At 37.4% G+C, this 18,738-nt stretch overlaps 1 protein-coding gene across 1 annotated transcript in view; it reads right to left on the reverse strand.

Annotated features, from left to right (window-relative positions):
• Positions 1–1,868: 1,868 nt before the first annotated feature.
• SH3BP2 (SH3-domain binding protein 2) overlaps positions 1,869–18,738 on the reverse strand; it is a 17,021-nt gene continuing 151 nt past the window's right edge. The window contains exons 2-14 of the mRNA XM_010140609.1: positions 18,702–18,734; positions 13,180–13,319; positions 12,042–12,144; positions 9,119–9,236; positions 8,453–8,523; positions 7,968–8,056; positions 5,988–6,053; positions 4,842–5,430; positions 3,689–3,797; positions 3,364–3,419; positions 2,852–2,933; positions 2,533–2,592; positions 1,869–2,117 (exon numbers count right to left, since the gene is read on the reverse strand). Of these exons, the coding sequence (XP_010138911.1) occupies positions 1,980–2,117; positions 2,533–2,592; positions 2,852–2,933; positions 3,364–3,419; positions 3,689–3,797; positions 4,842–5,430; positions 5,988–6,053; positions 7,968–8,056; positions 8,453–8,523; positions 9,119–9,236; positions 12,042–12,144; positions 13,180–13,319; positions 18,702–18,734 (1,654 nt within the window). The 3' untranslated portion in view covers positions 1,869–1,979. The remainder of the gene's footprint in view (positions 2,118–2,532; positions 2,593–2,851; positions 2,934–3,363; positions 3,420–3,688; positions 3,798–4,841; positions 5,431–5,987; positions 6,054–7,967; positions 8,057–8,452; positions 8,524–9,118; positions 9,237–12,041; positions 12,145–13,179; positions 13,320–18,701; positions 18,735–18,738) is intronic.

An 18,738-nucleotide genomic window follows, 5' to 3' on the forward strand; every position in this document is an offset into this window, starting at 1 on the left:
CCCAAACATAGCATACGCTAAGTATGACTGTCATGACACAATGAAGTCAATTTTTATTCCCAGAGAAAAAATTTACTCTGTAAACAGTATGTGTAAATACTGGAAGAAGCTAGAATTTGCTCTGAGATACATGACATACATGGAAAAAATACTCTTTAAATGCTTTGTTGACTGAGGCTTCTTTACAGAGTAGATCAGATCAGGGTAGTGAACCACAGGGATACTCATTTAAAATAAAAGAAATTAGAAACTTTAAACATCCACTATTCAACAGAATCTGACATTTAAGTAGTGCATATTCTTTACGCACATAAAACCTATTACAGCAGGAACAAAGATCAAAAGACTGATACAGCGTATGTCTGTATCTGTTGCAAAAGGCAGAGGCAGAGCTTCTTCCCTTGACTCCTACGGTCCTAATATGACATCTCTTCATTAAAGAAAATCCCTTAGGGATTAAATCCTGTTTTTTTATTTTCATAAACAGAAAATTCTTATTTTTTAATGGTTCTGTTTGTGACCATCTAACTGTAACAAGATTAAAACTGACAGGTAAACTTTGAAAAGGTAACAGAAAAAGCAGAGTTTATGGATAACAATTCAGACTGATAACAACTAGATATCTTCTATTTCAAAAGTGACAGGATTTTTTTTTTTAAGTTTTGTAAACATTGTGAGAAAGTGAGACCATTATAACAGTACTTTTGAATCAACAAAGTTCCAATTAATTTCTCCTCTTTATTAAATTTTAATAAATAGGGTAACTTTGGCATAAATATCAAGCCCTTGATTTTAGAATACCTGTCTCCAAAATATTAGGGAACAAATATTACAAACCCTACTATCACTGATAGTGCTGATAGTATGTTAAAAGCAGGTTTTATTTTGCTTGCAACTACAAACTGATTGGCAATTTTAGTAATGGAAAGATTATTGGTGATCTACAAGAAGTAGACTAGGGCAGTATGTTTTACCCCAGAACAGAACAGAATGCAATGGGCTGACAACCTGATGCTTAGAGACTGACGAAGAAGATTCACAGAGTGATAGTAGCATCACACTCATGGTTTCAAGGTTTTTGGGGGGTTTTTCATTATTAAAGAACCTTTGATGACAGCAATGTGAAAGAAAACTGCTAGTCATAATTTGAGATATTTAAAAGATTACTTCCCCTCCCCCTTAATCTTATATAGTCCTTTTTCTTTTCTCAAGCCCATTAGAAATACTAGTGGCAGTTATCATTCCAGTTCATCCGGCTCCCATGAAAGCCAAATCAGTATTGCACACCTATCTGAAGTGCATGTCATTAAGTAGTATGTCAGAAGCCATAACCGTGTCAGTTAGATAGTACCCTGATACTGATTACTGTTACGTAATGTAATCAGTTACATTTATGTATGAGATGGTTAAAAAAAGCCACATTTCCTGATCATCTTCATCTATAGTAAAGCAGATTATTTGCACAGAAATCTTCATTATTTACACGTCAACTATACAAGTGATACAAAATCTCTGTTAAGCACCAGTGCTGACTTAAGGAGTAACACCTTCCTGTCAGAGTATTAGTATTCCCTGTCACAAGTGAATTATTTCTGAATACATATTTTCAGAAGTTTCCCTTTTCTGTATTGCTTGTATTCAGCCCTCTTCTTTGTTCGTGTCCATCTTCCGCATTCCAAGAAGATTAGTAATAGCAGCAGTTTTATAGAAGGTGTAGGTATCATGGACAGCTTTTGCAGCATAATCAGTTCAGATCTTTTAAAAAGAAAAGTCCTTAAAATCCACCAATCCAGATTGTAAGGTTTTACCAAGAGTTCATTCAATGAAGTTTACATACAATTCATGAGAGAAGAGTTAAAACAGATGCTAGTTTCTGTGTGCAAACTATGAGGTGTCCAACGGTGGCAGGAGCCCACATTTAATTCAAGGACAATAAGGAACCCATTTGTCCTAAGCGTTAGCGTGTAATGCCAGTCATGTCACCTTGGCTTAGAGTAACCATAAGGACACTGAAGAATCAGGCTGTCATGGCTAGGTAAGACATGAGTGCTATAGTATTCGACCAGACTTCCCATGTTCAAAAACATGATGTCTGAATCCAGGTAAAACTTGCAATCCTGTTGTAGAACAAAAACATATGTAATCATTGACAGTAATTTTTCCAACTTCATGTTAAAAAACCCCAAAACATCATCACCAGAACTAAGAAGTTCTTTCAAACAAGATACTGCTTTGCAAACTGGTCACTTGTACAAGTAAGTCCAAATTAAACTCAGGAAATTAATATTCCTTCCTTAAGGATTTGACTGGAGCTGAAATTTTAATGCAGACATTTAGAGCTAGTTTGCCTTTTGCACAATACAGCAACTAAGAAAGCCCAGATCCAAGTACTCAAACTGTCCTTCTAGACCAGGTATTTGTAAATCAGCTTACTGTTACTTTTAGACAAAGTTTAGACTTACACTTTTTAGTTCCAGTATAGACTGTACACATGCACATATATACACAGGCACACACAACGCAGCTACTAACCTTTTCAAAGATTCTGTAGTTTCTCAGTTTTTCAGCAGATTCATCCCATACAACCAATACCTTGAAGAAGAAAAATGCAACATACTCAGTCTATGTTAATAAGCTCTTCCAAGACAATGTATTAAGGAATTAGTTGCAATCCAGTCCTCCCCCCCCGCCCCAAAGTATAAATCACTGAAGTTATGATGGTGATACTCTCAGATTTTCCTGCTCTAAGGAAAAAGCACATCTAAACTGTTAAGTACTTTATCATATATAAGATACAGTATCTCTAAATCAAAAAGGGGTTTGGGGTGTAGATTCAGCAATTGCAAGTTACCTTTCCAGGTTTAGTAGATGAGTTCCTAATACAGTACAGTCCATTCTGTGGTTGTCCCTGTGGGCTACTAGCTTTAAAGATCCTAAAAATAATACAGCAATTACACATATTAGCATTTTCCAACTGAGGTAAATAAACCACCTGGATTCTCTGTCATTACATCCAAAACAGAGGTTTGTTTTAATTTATAGTACATCATAGCTGAAAGAATTTTACTGCTCTAGCACCTGAACCAGCAATGCAGGACAGGTCTGGTTTTCTGTCCCATCTAGCCTCCTGGCAGAACAAACTTCTCCAGATGGAGCAAAAATCTCTTTGCAAGTAGTTTGTATTTTCAATTGATACATGAGCACTGAACTAACACCCCTAAAAAGTGATTGCCATATTAAAGGAATTTAAATACTTATTGTGCTTGTAAATACAGATTGTACTTATCAAAATGATCTTCGGATTACAGTTCAGTGCAAGTTTTTGTAGGACTTTTAAGCAACTATTTTAAAGTAATATTCTACCTTTCAACTTCGAAGGATTCAGAGGTATTAAGAAATATTGAAGCAGGCAGCCCAACCTGTTAAAAATATGAAGAGAAATCACTACATAAGCCATTGACAACTCAGAATGTTTGCAACTTGTATGCAAATGAACTACAGCCATCAGTATCCGAAATGAATGTTGATTTAATTTTTGTTTCTTCCTCCTTTATATCCAATATTAAAATCCAGAATCTATCAAGGCATACCTTAAAGCTCAAAAAAATTCCTTGAAGCCCAAAAGTACACAAAAGCAAGCAAAAAAAAAAAACCACTCTTTGAGAATGGTTCATCTGCTTAATCTTACTTTTTCATAGTCATCATCAGAATCATCATCAGGTTGGTTTGGCTTGGAGGGTAGCGCTGGTTTTTCAAAGGAGAAGCTTCTAAAACTCTGTCCATCTGGTGGCGATCTCCTAGCAGAAACAGAACAAAAACTGAAGGACATCTTCTCAAGAAAAGAACACACATACACAAAACACTGAAGGGACAATAAAACTAGAACTGAAGAACAATTTTCCATTTAGCCCCCAAATCAACGATTAATTTAGATTGGAAGGGACCATTTAGTCCAAGTTCCTGCACAAAGCAGGACCAGCAAGATCAGATAGCTCAGGAAGCTGTGTCCTGTCAAGTTCCGATTATCTCCAGGGATGAAGATTCCTCAGTATCTCTGCACACCATATGTTCTGGCGTTCCACCATCTGCATGGTGAAAAGCTTTTTCTAATATCTAGCTGTAAGGTTGTGACTTCTTCCTGTTGCCTCTTATTCTATCACTGCCGACCTCTCAGGTCTTGCTCTGTCTTCTCCATACCCACCCATGAAGTAGTTGTAGACACTACACTGCTACTAGCCTTCCTAAAGGCTGAATGAATCCAGTGCTACAGCCCAAACAACTTGGTGGCCTTCCACCGGACTCACTGCAGTGTATTAGTGTCTTTCCTGTATGTCTTTAAAGATTATATTACGTGTTCTTCAGAGCTGCTAAACATCTCCATGGACAAAAATAGTTTCATCTGACTCGCCACTGTAACTTGTTCTACATCTCTTAAAGCTGATCTTAATATAAAATGAAACACATTTCCTGCCTCCACAGAAGCCTAAATGAATTGTTTTTGCAGTTCACTGAGGTTCTGACATAAAGACTTCTTATTCACTGCGATCAAAGGCTATTAAGACTTTAAGACACACCTGAAAACAAATGAGCTACAAAATTCCGATGTAATTTTTTTTTAAAGTTTGCTTCATCTACTATTTATTTCTGAACTATTTCAGAACATAAAGTCATTGCACAATTTTCAGATAACAAATACAGAGGCAAAAAAGCACAACATCAGAAAAAGTGATGGTATAGGAAAAAGAAATGGATGTTGATGTGAATCTGAGAAATATGTCTGTCAACTAGTTAACTAACACACAATGGGAAAATTTAATAGTGCATTATATTTTCATACTTACTGTAACTGGGGACACGAAGACTTCTCCAGTCTAGGCTTGATGCCAGGTGGCTGGTGGCTTGGCATAGGTGGCTTTGGGAGCACTGGTGGCACAAACAGTCCAGGTTTACTAGGTTCTCTTGGCACTTTGGGCTCTACTGTTTTTTCAGTCAACTGTGACAGCTTGGGTTTATTGCCTGGTAGGGGTGGAGGAGTTCTCGGTGAAAGGTTTAAGGATTTTAGCTTCTCACATCCTTCTGGAGTAGCAAGAACTTGAGCTAGAGGCAGAGGCTCTGGAGCCAACAAGCAAGATTCTTTGACACACAATGGCTTTTTGAAAAGTGGTAGAGGGGGCACAGGGGGCAGCTGTTCACTTAGTCTCCGATTTGAGGACTGAATCTTTACGTTAGGTTCAGCTCGGCACTGTAAGTGAGGTTCTCTCACGTTTAAGACGTCCTCTAGTTTGATATCAGGTAAGCTTCTTTTAGGAGGAGGTGGTGGTACTGGCACAGTAGGTTTGCCAGCAAAAGAATTTGCCCTCGATTCTGAGTAGGTAGATTTTCTGACATGAGGAACTGGTGGTGGTGGGTAGGCTGGAGGTAGCACCATATCTACAGAAAGAAAACAGCCAAAAAACATGACACACTGAGAGGAAATACAGTATGTCAAGAAACAAAACTTTTCAAATTTGTTTTTCTGTGCGATTTAAGGTATTTCATTGCCATTTGGTGTGATAGTGCCCAAAATGCTGGATAAGCATTGAACTTTCAGCACAAGTCTGAATGTTACATGTAGCAAACTCCTGCAATTTTTATTTGAGTATGGCTTATGATGACTTAAAGATGTTTTCTTTATTTTTAGCAAAGGGAAAAGAGACTACATTAAAAGCGTTACCGCTGCTCCAGACCAAAGACAGGTCCTTTCAGGTTCTGGGGGTCTGCAAGAAAACGTGCCCTTAAAGGCATGTAACACTTTTTTTACATTGTTACTGCTGTTACTAGGAACTTTTGACTCTAAATACCTCTCAAGATTAGATACCTGTGCATTACTTCAGTTATTTTACCACCTGCTTTAGATATGACCAAGCCAAATAATCATCATCTGGCATTCTACGTGACTATTGCTTCATTGGGGAGCTTTTCTGAAGGAAATGGAAGAAATCACATACCATCTTTCACTATGTCAGAAGTATCTGGCTGCAAGTAAGACTCATCTTCTTCCTCCTGGTCATAATCTACAGATAAAAATCAATGTGTCAGACTCAATAAGAACTCCTTTTGCTTTTTAATAAACAAAATTTTTTTCAGATTTTTAAGAGGTGAACAAAATTTTTGGTCCACCTCTCTCCTAGAATAGGAGTTTCCTTAAATTTTGATGTCAATTAAGAAAGCCATCACTTACAACAGTGGCAGATGAACTATACTGCACATTAAATGTTTTTCATCTTTCAAGTTAAAATTTACTTTCTGGTGACAGTTTCTAGTGTTACAGCCTTCCCAAGAAAAATCCAAATCAGTTGCAGAGGCAGAACTACACGGATGCACTGGCAAAACCAGTTGGAAAAAAAAAAAAAATCCCCAAAACCTAACAGAAACATTTAAGATTTTGTAATACGGAAGCTTATGCCTAGTGAAGCCTGCGGAAGCCTAGTGATCTACAAAATGAATTCTTTTGCCTTGCTCTGGCAACAACAAAAAAACCCACCTACACACACACCACAACAAATGGCTTAAATGGTTTCAATGATGCCTTTATAAATCTGAATAATTGAAAACCATGCTACTGCTAGGCAGTAATTTCTCATCAATGACTACAATAAGAGCCTCAAGGACAATGTATTTCCCCAGAGAAATGCACAAAAAAAAGGTAAGGAGCATCCTAACTGATAAAGATCAGTTAACTCTTCTAATTTTCCCAATTTAAACTCCTGCTAGGCCTCTTAACATAATTCATGTTGCACACAACCCGTCCCTGCAGTAAACACACAAGTAAACACACTGAAATACAGTCCTGTGTGAAACACTGATGAGTGTTTTCCTCTGCTTTGCAGCAACTGAACCGGATTTCCTAAAAACTCACTCCTGCCTTCTTGTCCTAGTCAGGAAAAACATCCAGAATTTCCTTTTAGGAAATGAGTACTTGCTCCAATCAACCATGCCCTTAGAAACCTGATAGGGCAGATGGGAAAAGGCCTACTAAAGGAACTTCACTGAATCATGAGGCAAGGCTTCTCCTGTTGGATTTTACTAACATTTCTTGACTAGGAAATCAGTTGCTGAAATACGCTATGAGTGCCTGTTTGACAGGCTTTTGTAATGTCCTCTCTCCTAATTAAAAAATAAACAGACTCAGCCTGCACTGCTTACTGAAAAACCACTACAGCAACAAACAGGTATCAAACTTCGAATAAAAAAAGTCTACACGAAGAATGAGATTTTCAGAGCCTTACTTTAAAAGATTGCTCAGTTAGGAAGTCATGGAAGAATGGTATCCTGTGCATTTCACACTGGCCCATCCAGTGTTTAACATAAGATCTCCCTGAACCAGAGGGATGATCAATTCCAGTTTCATAGTAGTCAGTTATAGTTGTAGTCAGTTTCACACTAAACAGACTACACCACAGATGCAACAACATCCCCATGTGGGCGACTGCTTATTTTGCAGAGCAAGTGAATGAGCCCCATAATGTTTTACTGTATTGTCTCTGCATTTTTTTAGAACACACTTTTAAGTGAGTAATACCCTATTTTTATAATTACATTAAATTACTGACAATAATATTCAATTATCATAATGAAGACCACTCTGTATTTGTACACTATGACCTATGGACATACGCAAAGCTTTTATTTTTCTAGATCTATAAACTCTCCAACACGCAGTCTTAATAAAAATTTTAAATAGTGTTATAGGGTGTCAAACACCTCCTTGAAAAATCTGTATTTCTTTCGTTATCATTTATATTTACTAATGGTTTATCACACAGAATATCTGCTTCCGATTTAAAATTACAACTATACCTCATTAGAAAAGGAATTTATATTTGCAAATTGGATTAGTTTGCTTGAGCTATGGGAATAATTCCTGGAGAAGCCAGAAGAAATAAATAAGCAAATAAATCTTGTTTATCAGTGTCTAAATTTGTCACCTTCATTATCTGCTGAATGATGAGAATACTTGATATCAATGGGACGTTCTACTGAGCCATAGAAACTGTCTGCATCAGAACCAGAGTCACTGCAAAAGAAAAGAGAGAGTACCTTCTGCATCACTCTGCTGTGAGTCTCGGACAGTAAACATGTCTGTTAGCAGGGCTGCAGCACTGAAAAGGAATGCTAGAAAGGCAGAAGCACTCTATTCCTATTTCCCAATTAACAGCCAGATAGATTGCTGCTCTCTTTTTAAAGTTTCTCTCTTTTACACAAATCCAACATTTAAAGTTCTCTTAGTAAAAAGATTTAGTTTTGTCATGGTATTCTTTAAACTCTGTATTCTTCCTTTCAGTCTTGGGCCTTACTGCACCTGGTTTTATTTAAGAGCAACTTACTTGTGGGTACAAAGTGTCTAAAACACCACTGTCAAGAGCTAGTGCAACAGGGATAAAAAAAGCAAAGATAGATCAAGGGTTTATACCTGAGTTCTGTTATTGTTTCTTTCTTCTCATGGTAGTGGTCAATTTCCCTCCTCAATGACAGCATCCAATTCTAAATAACCATAAATATACAACATTCAACACATCCATCTTTAAATCATTAAACAAAGATGCACAGGATCTGTCCTCTGTAGAAGCAGAGGAACTGTGCAAGGAACCTACACTGAAATAGTTTTTATGCAGGGCTTCATATTGAGAGCACTCAGTCAAATGTTTTGACTATTGAAAATGCTATAAAAATGTATTAAAATATTAAACTTTCATTTTTTGGTGAATTTCAAGCTGTTATTTCTAAACCCAGGTATTTGTTCATGATATGTTTATGGGTGAGATATATAGGAAAACTGTTCAGTGACTTTATCAAAGGTTTAACATACAAGTATTTGTTCCTTGGCTAAAAAGAAAACACCCTGAGGAATATGGAGAAAAGCATTACCATCTAGTGTGTCACAGCCATTCCCTAAACTACAACTTGAGCTAACATTAACTTAATAGTTAAAACTTCAGGCATGATTTTGAGACGAGCCCGAAGAACTAGGTATACAGGTACCAGTGACATCTGCACGTCTAGTTCATTTATATTTTAGGGAATTCTACGGTTGGCTTTCTGCCTCAAGGAAAATTATATTGCAAAAGAAGAAAGTTACCTTTCTTTCATCTTCAGAAGAAGCTGAGAAAAACCATGTCCTGTGCTTCTTGCTAATGTGAACTAACTTGAAAGGAAACACATTGCTTGAGGTCGTCTCCTCAGCTGCCCGCATAACCCTGAGAAACAGAATAACCAATACATAAAAATCTTAATCTATAAAGTTAATCCTGCTGCACAAGTCATAAAGCTCCGATAGAAAGCAGTTTTCCCGGACAGTTTTGCCTGATGAAAAATAACCCCCCAGACCAGGAAACGCCAGAAAACCCATTATATGTACATTTGTGGTACTTCTCCATTAGAGTGGTAGAAAGGACAATGCAAGGCTGCGGACAGAAAAGAGCACTAGTTAAACCACCAGCCAAATCCAGAGAAGGCTACAAAAAAGATCAGAGGGATGGAACACCTCTGCTGTGAGGATGGGCTGAGAGAGTTGGGATTGTTCAGCCTGGAGAAGAAAAGGCTCTAGGGAGACCTTATTGTGCCTTTCAGTACTGAAAGGGGGCCTATAAGAATGGTGGGGACAGACTTTATCAGGGCCTGTTGCAACAGGACAAGGGATGATGGTTTTAAACTAAAAGAGGGGAGATTCAGACTAGATAAAAGGAAGAAATTCTTTACTGTGAGGGTGGTGAAACACTGGCACAGGTTGCCCAGAAAGGTGGTAGATGCCCCATCCCTGGAAACATTCCAGGTCAGGTTGGACGGAGCTTTGATCAATCTGATTTAGCTGAAGATGTCCCTGCTCCCTGCAGGGTTGGACTAGATGACCTTTGAAGGTCCCTTCCAACTCAAAACATTCTATAATTCTATAAGTGGATGTTTTCACCTGTTCAATAGTTTTAATTACTTGTATTAGTTAACAAGCTTCACACCACTGTAAGATATATTTAGGGTGCATGTGATCCTCAAAGTTGCACAGAGGAAAAATCAGAACACGTGAAAATAAAGGAGAACTAATACTAAAAGTTAACTTAATATTTCCACTTTTTCCTTACAAACACTTTCTTGCACTTTTAAAGTTATTTTAAAACAAGTATAACTCAACCTCCTTCACAAACTGCATTAGATATGTTTGTTTCTTTCTAATTTTTCCCCTGAGGAGTCTCAAATGAGGAAACCCCTTACTCAAAAATTTGGTTGTAAATGCTCGCTATAAGGCTCTGAAACAAATAAGGAGACTAAAATCTTAAGAGTGTGAGTAATCTAAAAGTAACATTTCTACTATTTATTCAGCATTAGCCACAGAGAAATCTAAAGTTTTCACAGTCATTACTGGGGCTTGCTTTCTTCTTCCTAAACTTTAACCCACCAATTTCCTCATATGATACAGTATTTCCGTAAGTCCTTAAGATGTAGGGAAGGTAGCTTGTAAATTTAGAAAAAAGATTCTCAGAGACATTTAACCTTTAGTTAGGTACCTCATCAAGACAATATTGTTTTGAAAAAAAAAAAAATCTAATCAACACCCTGAAGCTGCCATTAGGAACAATGTCAACTGCAAAATTATCCCATAATTAGAGATTGTGTCTTTTTTAGAATCCCAGTCCAAGTCCTGAGATTGAGGTTGTAGTTTTCGGCATCTGCCCAGTCCAAAACAAAGCCACAAAAGGAACGGTAAGTTATTTCACTAATGGAAGGCTAATAAGGAAGTTAGTGCGGGAAATACCCTTGGTACAGCTGGGAGGGCCATTAGCAACAGGCATTTGGAGTCACTAATGACTTCAGCACTTTTTCATTTTCTGTCCACTCTTTAATGTACAAATGCTAATGAATGAAAAATGCAAAGCAGAAGTCCAGGGAAGCCTCAGAGTTGCTTGTTTTCACACAGCCTTATGCAGCTACCCAGTCTAACAAGTGCTTTCATTTCAAATTCTTTTTCATTAATGCCTGTGTCTGTACATAATACTAACCAAGAACTGTCCCAATTCCAACCAAGGTCTCTAACAAGGCTGACAGAATGCAGATTTATAAAAAAAGCAATGACACAGTCCCTAGTATTTACAAATTCCATGGTATTTTTCACATTAATGTGATTATAGAAGCTAGTGTCATGACCAGGTTTCAGTATAGGTTTCTTATACTAATTAATCTTCAATTTTTAATTACTACAGTGTTTACAACTGGATTCCTGTTAAATATGCCATTGTTGTGATCAGTTAAAGCTCTCACATTCTAGTAATAGACCTCTCCTTATTCCAAAAATCTGAGAACATTATGCAGTACAAGAACACAAATGTTAACAACTACAGTAAAATTGCAGTAGTTAGGATCATTAATATAATATTTATCTATATTCTTTCTCTCATTAGTACTTTCTTAGAATTGATTACAATAGCAATTTTCTACGGTTAAGTTAGACTTCTATTAGGAGGCCTTTATGTATGCTTTACTCGAATGCCATGTATTTTTGTCTTCAAATTAAAAAGCAAATATTAAGATTTATAACACAGCAAAATAAATCAGACATTTTGCACGTGCATTCTCCTATTTATCCCTCCCATAGAGGATTCATTTTTGACACTAAATACTGTTACTGAATCAGTAACTCCATAAATATTCTTTTCTGATTCCCTTCTATTTTTGTGACGATCATTGAACTCACTACAGAAAAAAGATCATTTGTCTGAGAGAATCCACATCTATTTGTACATGCAGAGTCTGCACTAAGTCAGTAAACAAGAGTAAGCCCACTGCAATTTTCACAGATTTACTAGTTAAATCACAGAAGATGAAGCCTATACACTTCGAAAACACAGGAAAAATCATATACAGAATTTGAAAGGAACACATCTCTTGGAACCTGAGATCAGGGTTTAACCCATACGATAGATGTTGCACTTAACTTCATTAGGAATGAAAACCATAGCGCCCTGTATTAAGTGAAAGGAGACTGGGTGATAAGTAAGGTCTTTGGCACTCACCTGTTGTAACCATTCAAAGAAAATGCACCCTGTGGAGATGCAGATGTGCTGCTCTTAAAATAGTAAATGCATCCCTCATGGATAATCACAAATCTCAATGGCCCTGAAAAGATAAATAAAAAAAGTAAGCAGAATACAAATCCAAAGGCGCTACACTAAATAGAACATCTTAACTTGTGTAGAATTATTGTAATCTTATTAATCATTATGAAAGAGCACAAAGGAGTAAAGTGACAGCTTGCTGGTGATCTGTCCATTCACAGAGTTTCAGGACTAAGGGTAGGATTTGCTTCCCTCATTTGAGAGGCAGGTGCTCTGACAACTTCAAAAGAAGCCTAAGAGACTTAGGTCTGACCTCCACATGTGCTCCTTTACTAGAGGAAAAAGCTAATGTGAAAAGGCCACCTAAAACAAAACAGGAAGAAGGCAGCCATAGGTTGCAAATAGGTATTTATGACTCCCAAAACCATGTCTTCTTTCACCCCAAGTACAAAAATCTGCCAATAAAAATATATTTTTTCTTTTTTAAGGGCCAACACTCCTTCCTTTTTCAAAGGCAGTAATCTTTGTACTTCACTATAAGTATACTTCAGTTATAAACAGCGACAGCAAATTAACAGCATATAGATAAACCCAAAATCTTAAGTTTTATCCATGCAAATAGATTCTGATTCCAGAAGTACAGTTTTTAAGCACAGCTTAATGTTGGCAGTGAGAAAATTTCCATTTCACAACAGCATCAGGAGATGGGGATATTTTTCCAATACATAATAACCAACTGGAAAAAAAAAGCTAAGTACTAATTTATTTTAGGAAACAATATTTGAAATTGATACATATCCTGGGAATCTGTTTCTCTCTTTAAAATGTTACTAATGAAGGACATGAAAAGAGATTTAACTAAGTAAAAGAAAATCAAACACAACATTTATCATTCTAAGATTTCCAGATCCAAAACAATTAAAGGAAATTCTTTCAATATGGGTCTTTCAGACATATATTCCAGTAAAATTGTAATCCAGTACAGATGAAGTGGAAGAACAGCTTCCTTAAATACTCTGCAAACATGAAATGTGTTCATAGCTCCAAAGGCAAGTATTTAAAACATTTAATTTAGTTAATACCTCATTCAACTTACACTTCAAGATCTGCAGCTGGGTGCCTCCTTTTTTATGAAGATACCCTGATTTGGTCACTCCTCCAGGCATTGTCAAAAGGTTTTGTGCTCCAATTGCCTTCATTGGGACCGGCCAGACCTGCTCCTGCGAGGCCATCGTTCTGCAATTTAGAATAAATAAAAACAGTTTAAAACTTAGATTTTATTTTAAGAAACGAATACTGAGAAACAAAGCTTGCTTCCTTCAGCAAGTCTTCCAAACAACTAACGTGGTTCAATAGACAAGTATGTAGCACAGACTGTGTGTTCAGAGATTCCAGGAAGTTTGTAATGCATAAAAAGAACATGGTGCAAAAAGTCCCAATTTATTTTTATACAGCTCTCAAAAGTGATTGACAGTTGTGAGAACAATGGAAGAATGCTTAGTAATTGTTATTTAAATACTTATATTTTAAAAGTGTCCCAGTCTGCGAGACTTAATCAGGCCGGTGACTAGAAAGAAAAGCAGTTTCTTCTCCAAAGTTCTACACCACACATGTATATACAAATGCAATTTTCTGTATAATGAGGGAATGTATACAATCTCATACTGGGTGTCATGTGACAGCATTGTGCCCAAATGAAGTCAATCTCAGATTGCTGCAGGTTTCCATTTAGTTTATGTATGAATTACCAATGCCATGCTCCACTACAAGCATCTTTCCAGTTACCATTTTTTCTGCTGTCATCTTAACAGGTTACCATAAAATTAGTTTAAGTAATAGTTTTTTCTGTCTGATGTATCACTATGAGACCATTCTTTCTTCAGCTGGTAACAGAACTAGGCTAAAAGTCCTACTGTGTAACACAGAAAAGAAATGCAGGAACTGAATGGGAAGTTTGACTTGGACATGAATGGGTCTGTTATCCTCAGGGGTAGGGCTAGAGACCTTTGCTGGTGAAGTTCCAGTTAATTAGTTTCTGATAAAGGAATGATGGGGTTAGACCTGAAAAGCTTTTAGTGGAGGACTGAAATCTAATGGATCCTGTTTGCTTCTCCTTTCTCCAAAAGGGACAGTAATGGAAGTCAATAGTGTAGCTCAGTACAGGAATCCAAGAGCCTACAGCACACCACACCTACCTGAGCACTTGTCTTGCCAGCCTAAGACGGAAACTTGAAGTTCCCACACTGAAAAGAATAAGCAAGTGATACAATTTTGTGAAGGGATTATTTGCAACAGAGTACATATCTGTTATATACATGTCAGGAAAAACAGAAACTCAAGTCAATCATCCTTTGATGGATCAGTTTAGGATTTTGATCTAACTGCTTGTCCTTTGCTGATGAAGCACACAGAGGGAAGGGTGACAATTACTAGCAATTTCTACCAGGAGAGTTTAAACTCAATTACATTCTCTAGGCAGCCTAGAAAACTTTGTCACACAAATTAGGTTTTAGTTCCCAGTGTTATAAAACAGGCACAAGCGGAGAAGATAAGATCCAAGGCCCTAGAAAGGTTCCCACAGCAGACACTGCAAGGGACCATGGTTTCCCAATTTTCCTCCAGGACTTTCCTGCTCAACAAAAGGAAGTTTTGTTGTATTCAGCTATATCCTTCCTTCTGCTATTTCCTCCCTGTTCTTATACGATTGAGATCTTCCCAAGCTGAGTTGTTCCTTCCTCCTCCCCCACAATGAAATTTCTAGCAACAGCAATGTGTTAGGTCCAAGAAGGGGCTACGTGCAGAGATTTTAAGCCCGTAAGAACTAAAAAAAAAAAAAAAAAAAAAATAGTAACAACACACCCACACCCCTCCCAAAAAATCCTTCAAATTATTTCTCCACATCTTGCAGAAAAGTCAAAGTGAGGGGAATAGAGAATGTTAACCATCTGGCTGCTGACACCAAACCACACTGCAGTACTGCTAAGAGTGATTTCCTTGAAACGAGGAACACAAAGGTAAGTCCTAAGCTATTTCTTTTCTTTTAAAAGCAAGCACATGAACACTTGAACATTAGAAATTAATTTAAGTTATATCAATCTGTTTCTAGTTATATTCAGAAAAAAAAAGATTAAGTACAAATGGAACCTTTTTATTCAGAGAACTATACTGATGTCAGTTTTCTTGACCTAACTCTAACATTTGTCTCAATGCTATCCAACAGTGCCAGGTTCAGCACAGGTCTTCAAATCCTGTGTGCTTTTACTACAAAGAACAGAACAAGAAAGCAATTAAGCACATAGCCTAGCCTTTGGTGTGAAACTCTTTTGGTGTTATGTATTTAGCTTGAAAACATACCAGAAGAGAGTTAAATGTCTCTGACAGGTTAGCCAAACTACCAGTAAGCTGAGAGTTCTGGGAAGCCAATGACAAACACTGGGAACAAGGATATCCCACCCTGGGTAAATATAGAACACGTAAATATTTGACTAGGTCATGTTGGCCTTCTGTACAAGAGAAAACTAGTTAGACTACGCACTAAAGCATACCTGGATGGGACATTTTCTCCTCCACCTGAAGAGCCAGAATATCAGGCAGACAGAAAAAAAAAAAAATCATGTAAGCAAAGGAGCAAGCATGGGGGAAAAAAATGCAGTTCTACAGTATGCTTACTACAGGACTTAACTGAGGGGAAATGACAGCAAGAGTATCAGGTTCTGCTTCCTCTATTTATGATCATTTCTTACTTTTGACTACTCCCTATAAAACAGTCCTAAGAATAGAGACCAAACCTCAGAACTTCCCCATCCCAATTACATGAATAAAAGGAGATTTAGCTAAACTCCACGCAACCAAGTGTGTGTTACATTAGCTCCAGAACCCACCTAAACTACTGGACTTTTCAACAGATTTAGAGGGTGCTATGCCTATTTTCTGGATCTCTTTGTGGCTTGCACTCCCCATCGCATCTATAGGCTCCTCAAGCACATTCATTTGCAGACACATAGGGAGGACTTTGGTATTCTGAACTGAAATGTTTGAGTTAGGCTTCTAAAATCTATTTAAGTACTTGAGTCTAGTCCCAAGCAGATTTTTCTTCTTTTCTTGACAGCACAGAACAACTCTGGAAGGACACGAGTTGCTCCTTTGTACCAAGCTGCTAGGAGAAAGCTGTCAAAACAATGTAACCACAGAATCTTTTGAGGGTGAGAGGAAGGAAAAATGGATCTCCTAAAGATTTTTTTTGGTCTTACATGTACAGTTTGGTTGCCTTTAGCTCACTAAAATGGTTCCTTCCACTCTCAATACACCTCTTATTTTTAATACATTTCATGAAGAAATCGATGTTGCATTAGCAGGTATACACAATAGCAAGCACTGAAGTCACTGTAGAGCCTTTTAGCTCTGTGATTTTTAAGAAAGGAAGGATATTTTCAAGTTGGTTCTTGTGCATTTACACTCTTGCACTACAAGCCAAAGACCCCACTACACATTTTTACCCCCAGTGCATAAGTAAGAGTCTCTTCCATGGAGCTGACAATGAAGTCAAAGGGCCCACCATGTGCAGAGGCAAGCCGTGCTCTTTCTGACACTGGTTCTCTGGTCAAACAGAAGGTTACATCAGTCATGCATTTTTTTGTGCAAGATCCTAGTAATAGCCACACGCTTTATTCTTCTTTCTGCGCACCAAAGGACTAAATACATATTTTTAATCTAAGATTTCCATCAAGTCCCAAAATCCATTTTAAGTGTCTATTGAATCAACTTTCTCCCCCACTGAAACGGCACTGAACTGAACCCTCTGAATCAGAGAAGGATGGCAGCAGACAGCAAAAGGCCTTGCATCACTTTTTCTCAGATGATCCCCATGACAATTCTATGGCTGTGAGGGAGATGAGAAGGAAAAATGGTGGAACAGCAGTTTACAGGATTTGCTTCATCATTCAGCAGTGCTTTTGGAAAGACAGAACAGTGCAGTGGCACACTCGAGCGTGATACAGAGCTTATATAATTAGTACTGTAATTACTTCATGTATACAATCTGGTCTGCCAGACTGAAAACCAAACCAGTTTGCAGTGTATTGTTAACGTATCAATAAAGTCAGTCCAAGTCTATGATCCGAGTATACTCTTCTTGAACACTATCACAATGAGTTGGTTTTTATTTTAAAGTAGCATGAAAATCACAACAGCATGAAAAAAAAAGTGAAATTACACACTTCATCATGTAACCTAATGCCAGACAGATGCAGAGTTTTCTCCTGAATCATAACAACACTGTTACCAAGCTCAAACTCTAAATGGAGAGTAGACTTCTGTTATTGTGTAGTATGCAAATGTATGCATCTGTGAAGTAGTTTTAACCTGACGCCTCAGTCAGCATATATAAAATAGCTAGATTGGGGGCTAGGGCATGAAAGTCCCTCCATGAGTAAAAAAAATTGTCACATTAAATATCTGGTTTACATCACAGAAGAACACTTACCCCCTTCGGCCTTAATAGCTATTGGCTTTCAGCCCAATTAAGTACAAGCTGCTTCAGCTAAGGATCCTGGAAGATCCATGACTCCTCAGTTCTTGCTTAACTTCTGCCGAACATGGAGCAGAGGTGATCATCCCCACATCTTGCAGTATATAGGCATAAAACCATGTTACCCTCATCTCTGAGACTATAGCTGCCAAAAGCTGTATTAAAAGTTTTCACTTGTTACAATAATATTTCTGGTCTGTCCTGGAGCCCAATTTAGTCATGCTGAAAACATAAAAACCAGCCTCTAATGCTGCAGTACAAAAATTAAACCCAATCTGAATTTGTAACAAGCATCTCTATGCCAACTGTGTCTTGAGAACTTCTTAAAATCTGTAACATCTCATAACCTCTAGTCTTTAAATTCTAAGTTTAAAGTCAAACCTTGCAAAGCAAGATGCCAGTTTCCTTCTGAATATGTAAGTTATATGACATGTAAGTTATGAAAACAAATGTATTCCTCATATAAAGCGGAGGGAGGTTGAAGTTTGTCTCTGCAAAAGGCTTAACTCAAAATGAGGCAGCATTACATACAGCAAAACTGCAAAATACAAGCTTTCCCCAATGTACTCTCAGCAACTCTAAACAAAAACTAGTTCTACCGTTCAACCATCTAAACATTTACCATCTCTTCTTGAAACTGCTTTCTGCAAAGTTTTTGGGTCTCTTTTCCATTTATTAACTGTTCTCTAGTATTTCTGAAATACTCTTCCATATCTCTCCCACTCTTTTGGTTACACATTCCGTTTCTTAATACTTCCAACAGCTCCTTGCACAACAGTCTCTCGGAAGGATTAATAGTGCAGTACAAACACTGTGAATCCAAATAAATCTTACAGGACAAAAGGAACAGAGAACTAAGCCCAACTGAGATACACTGCTGTAAGTTTACTCAGTTTAACTCACTTCAAGTTGATTTTCTTTCCTGGCAAACATTTTCAACCAACAGTCATCTCCTCCCCCTTCAATTCTTTACCCTTGAATTTTCTGCAAGAGTTAAAAGCATTTTACCTCTGATAGCATATTCTACTTATTCTGCTCTCTACCTAAAAAAGAAAAGATTACAGAAATACAAGCCTCAAATATGCACTAACCTGGCAATCGTGCCTGATCGACACATAGTTTTCCTGC

The sequence above is a fragment of the Buceros rhinoceros genome, unplaced genomic scaffold (assembly GCF_000710305.1).
Source record: "Buceros rhinoceros silvestris isolate BGI_N320 unplaced genomic scaffold, ASM71030v1 scaffold10737, whole genome shotgun sequence".
NCBI lineage: Eukaryota > Metazoa > Chordata > Aves > Bucerotiformes > Bucerotidae > Buceros > Buceros rhinoceros.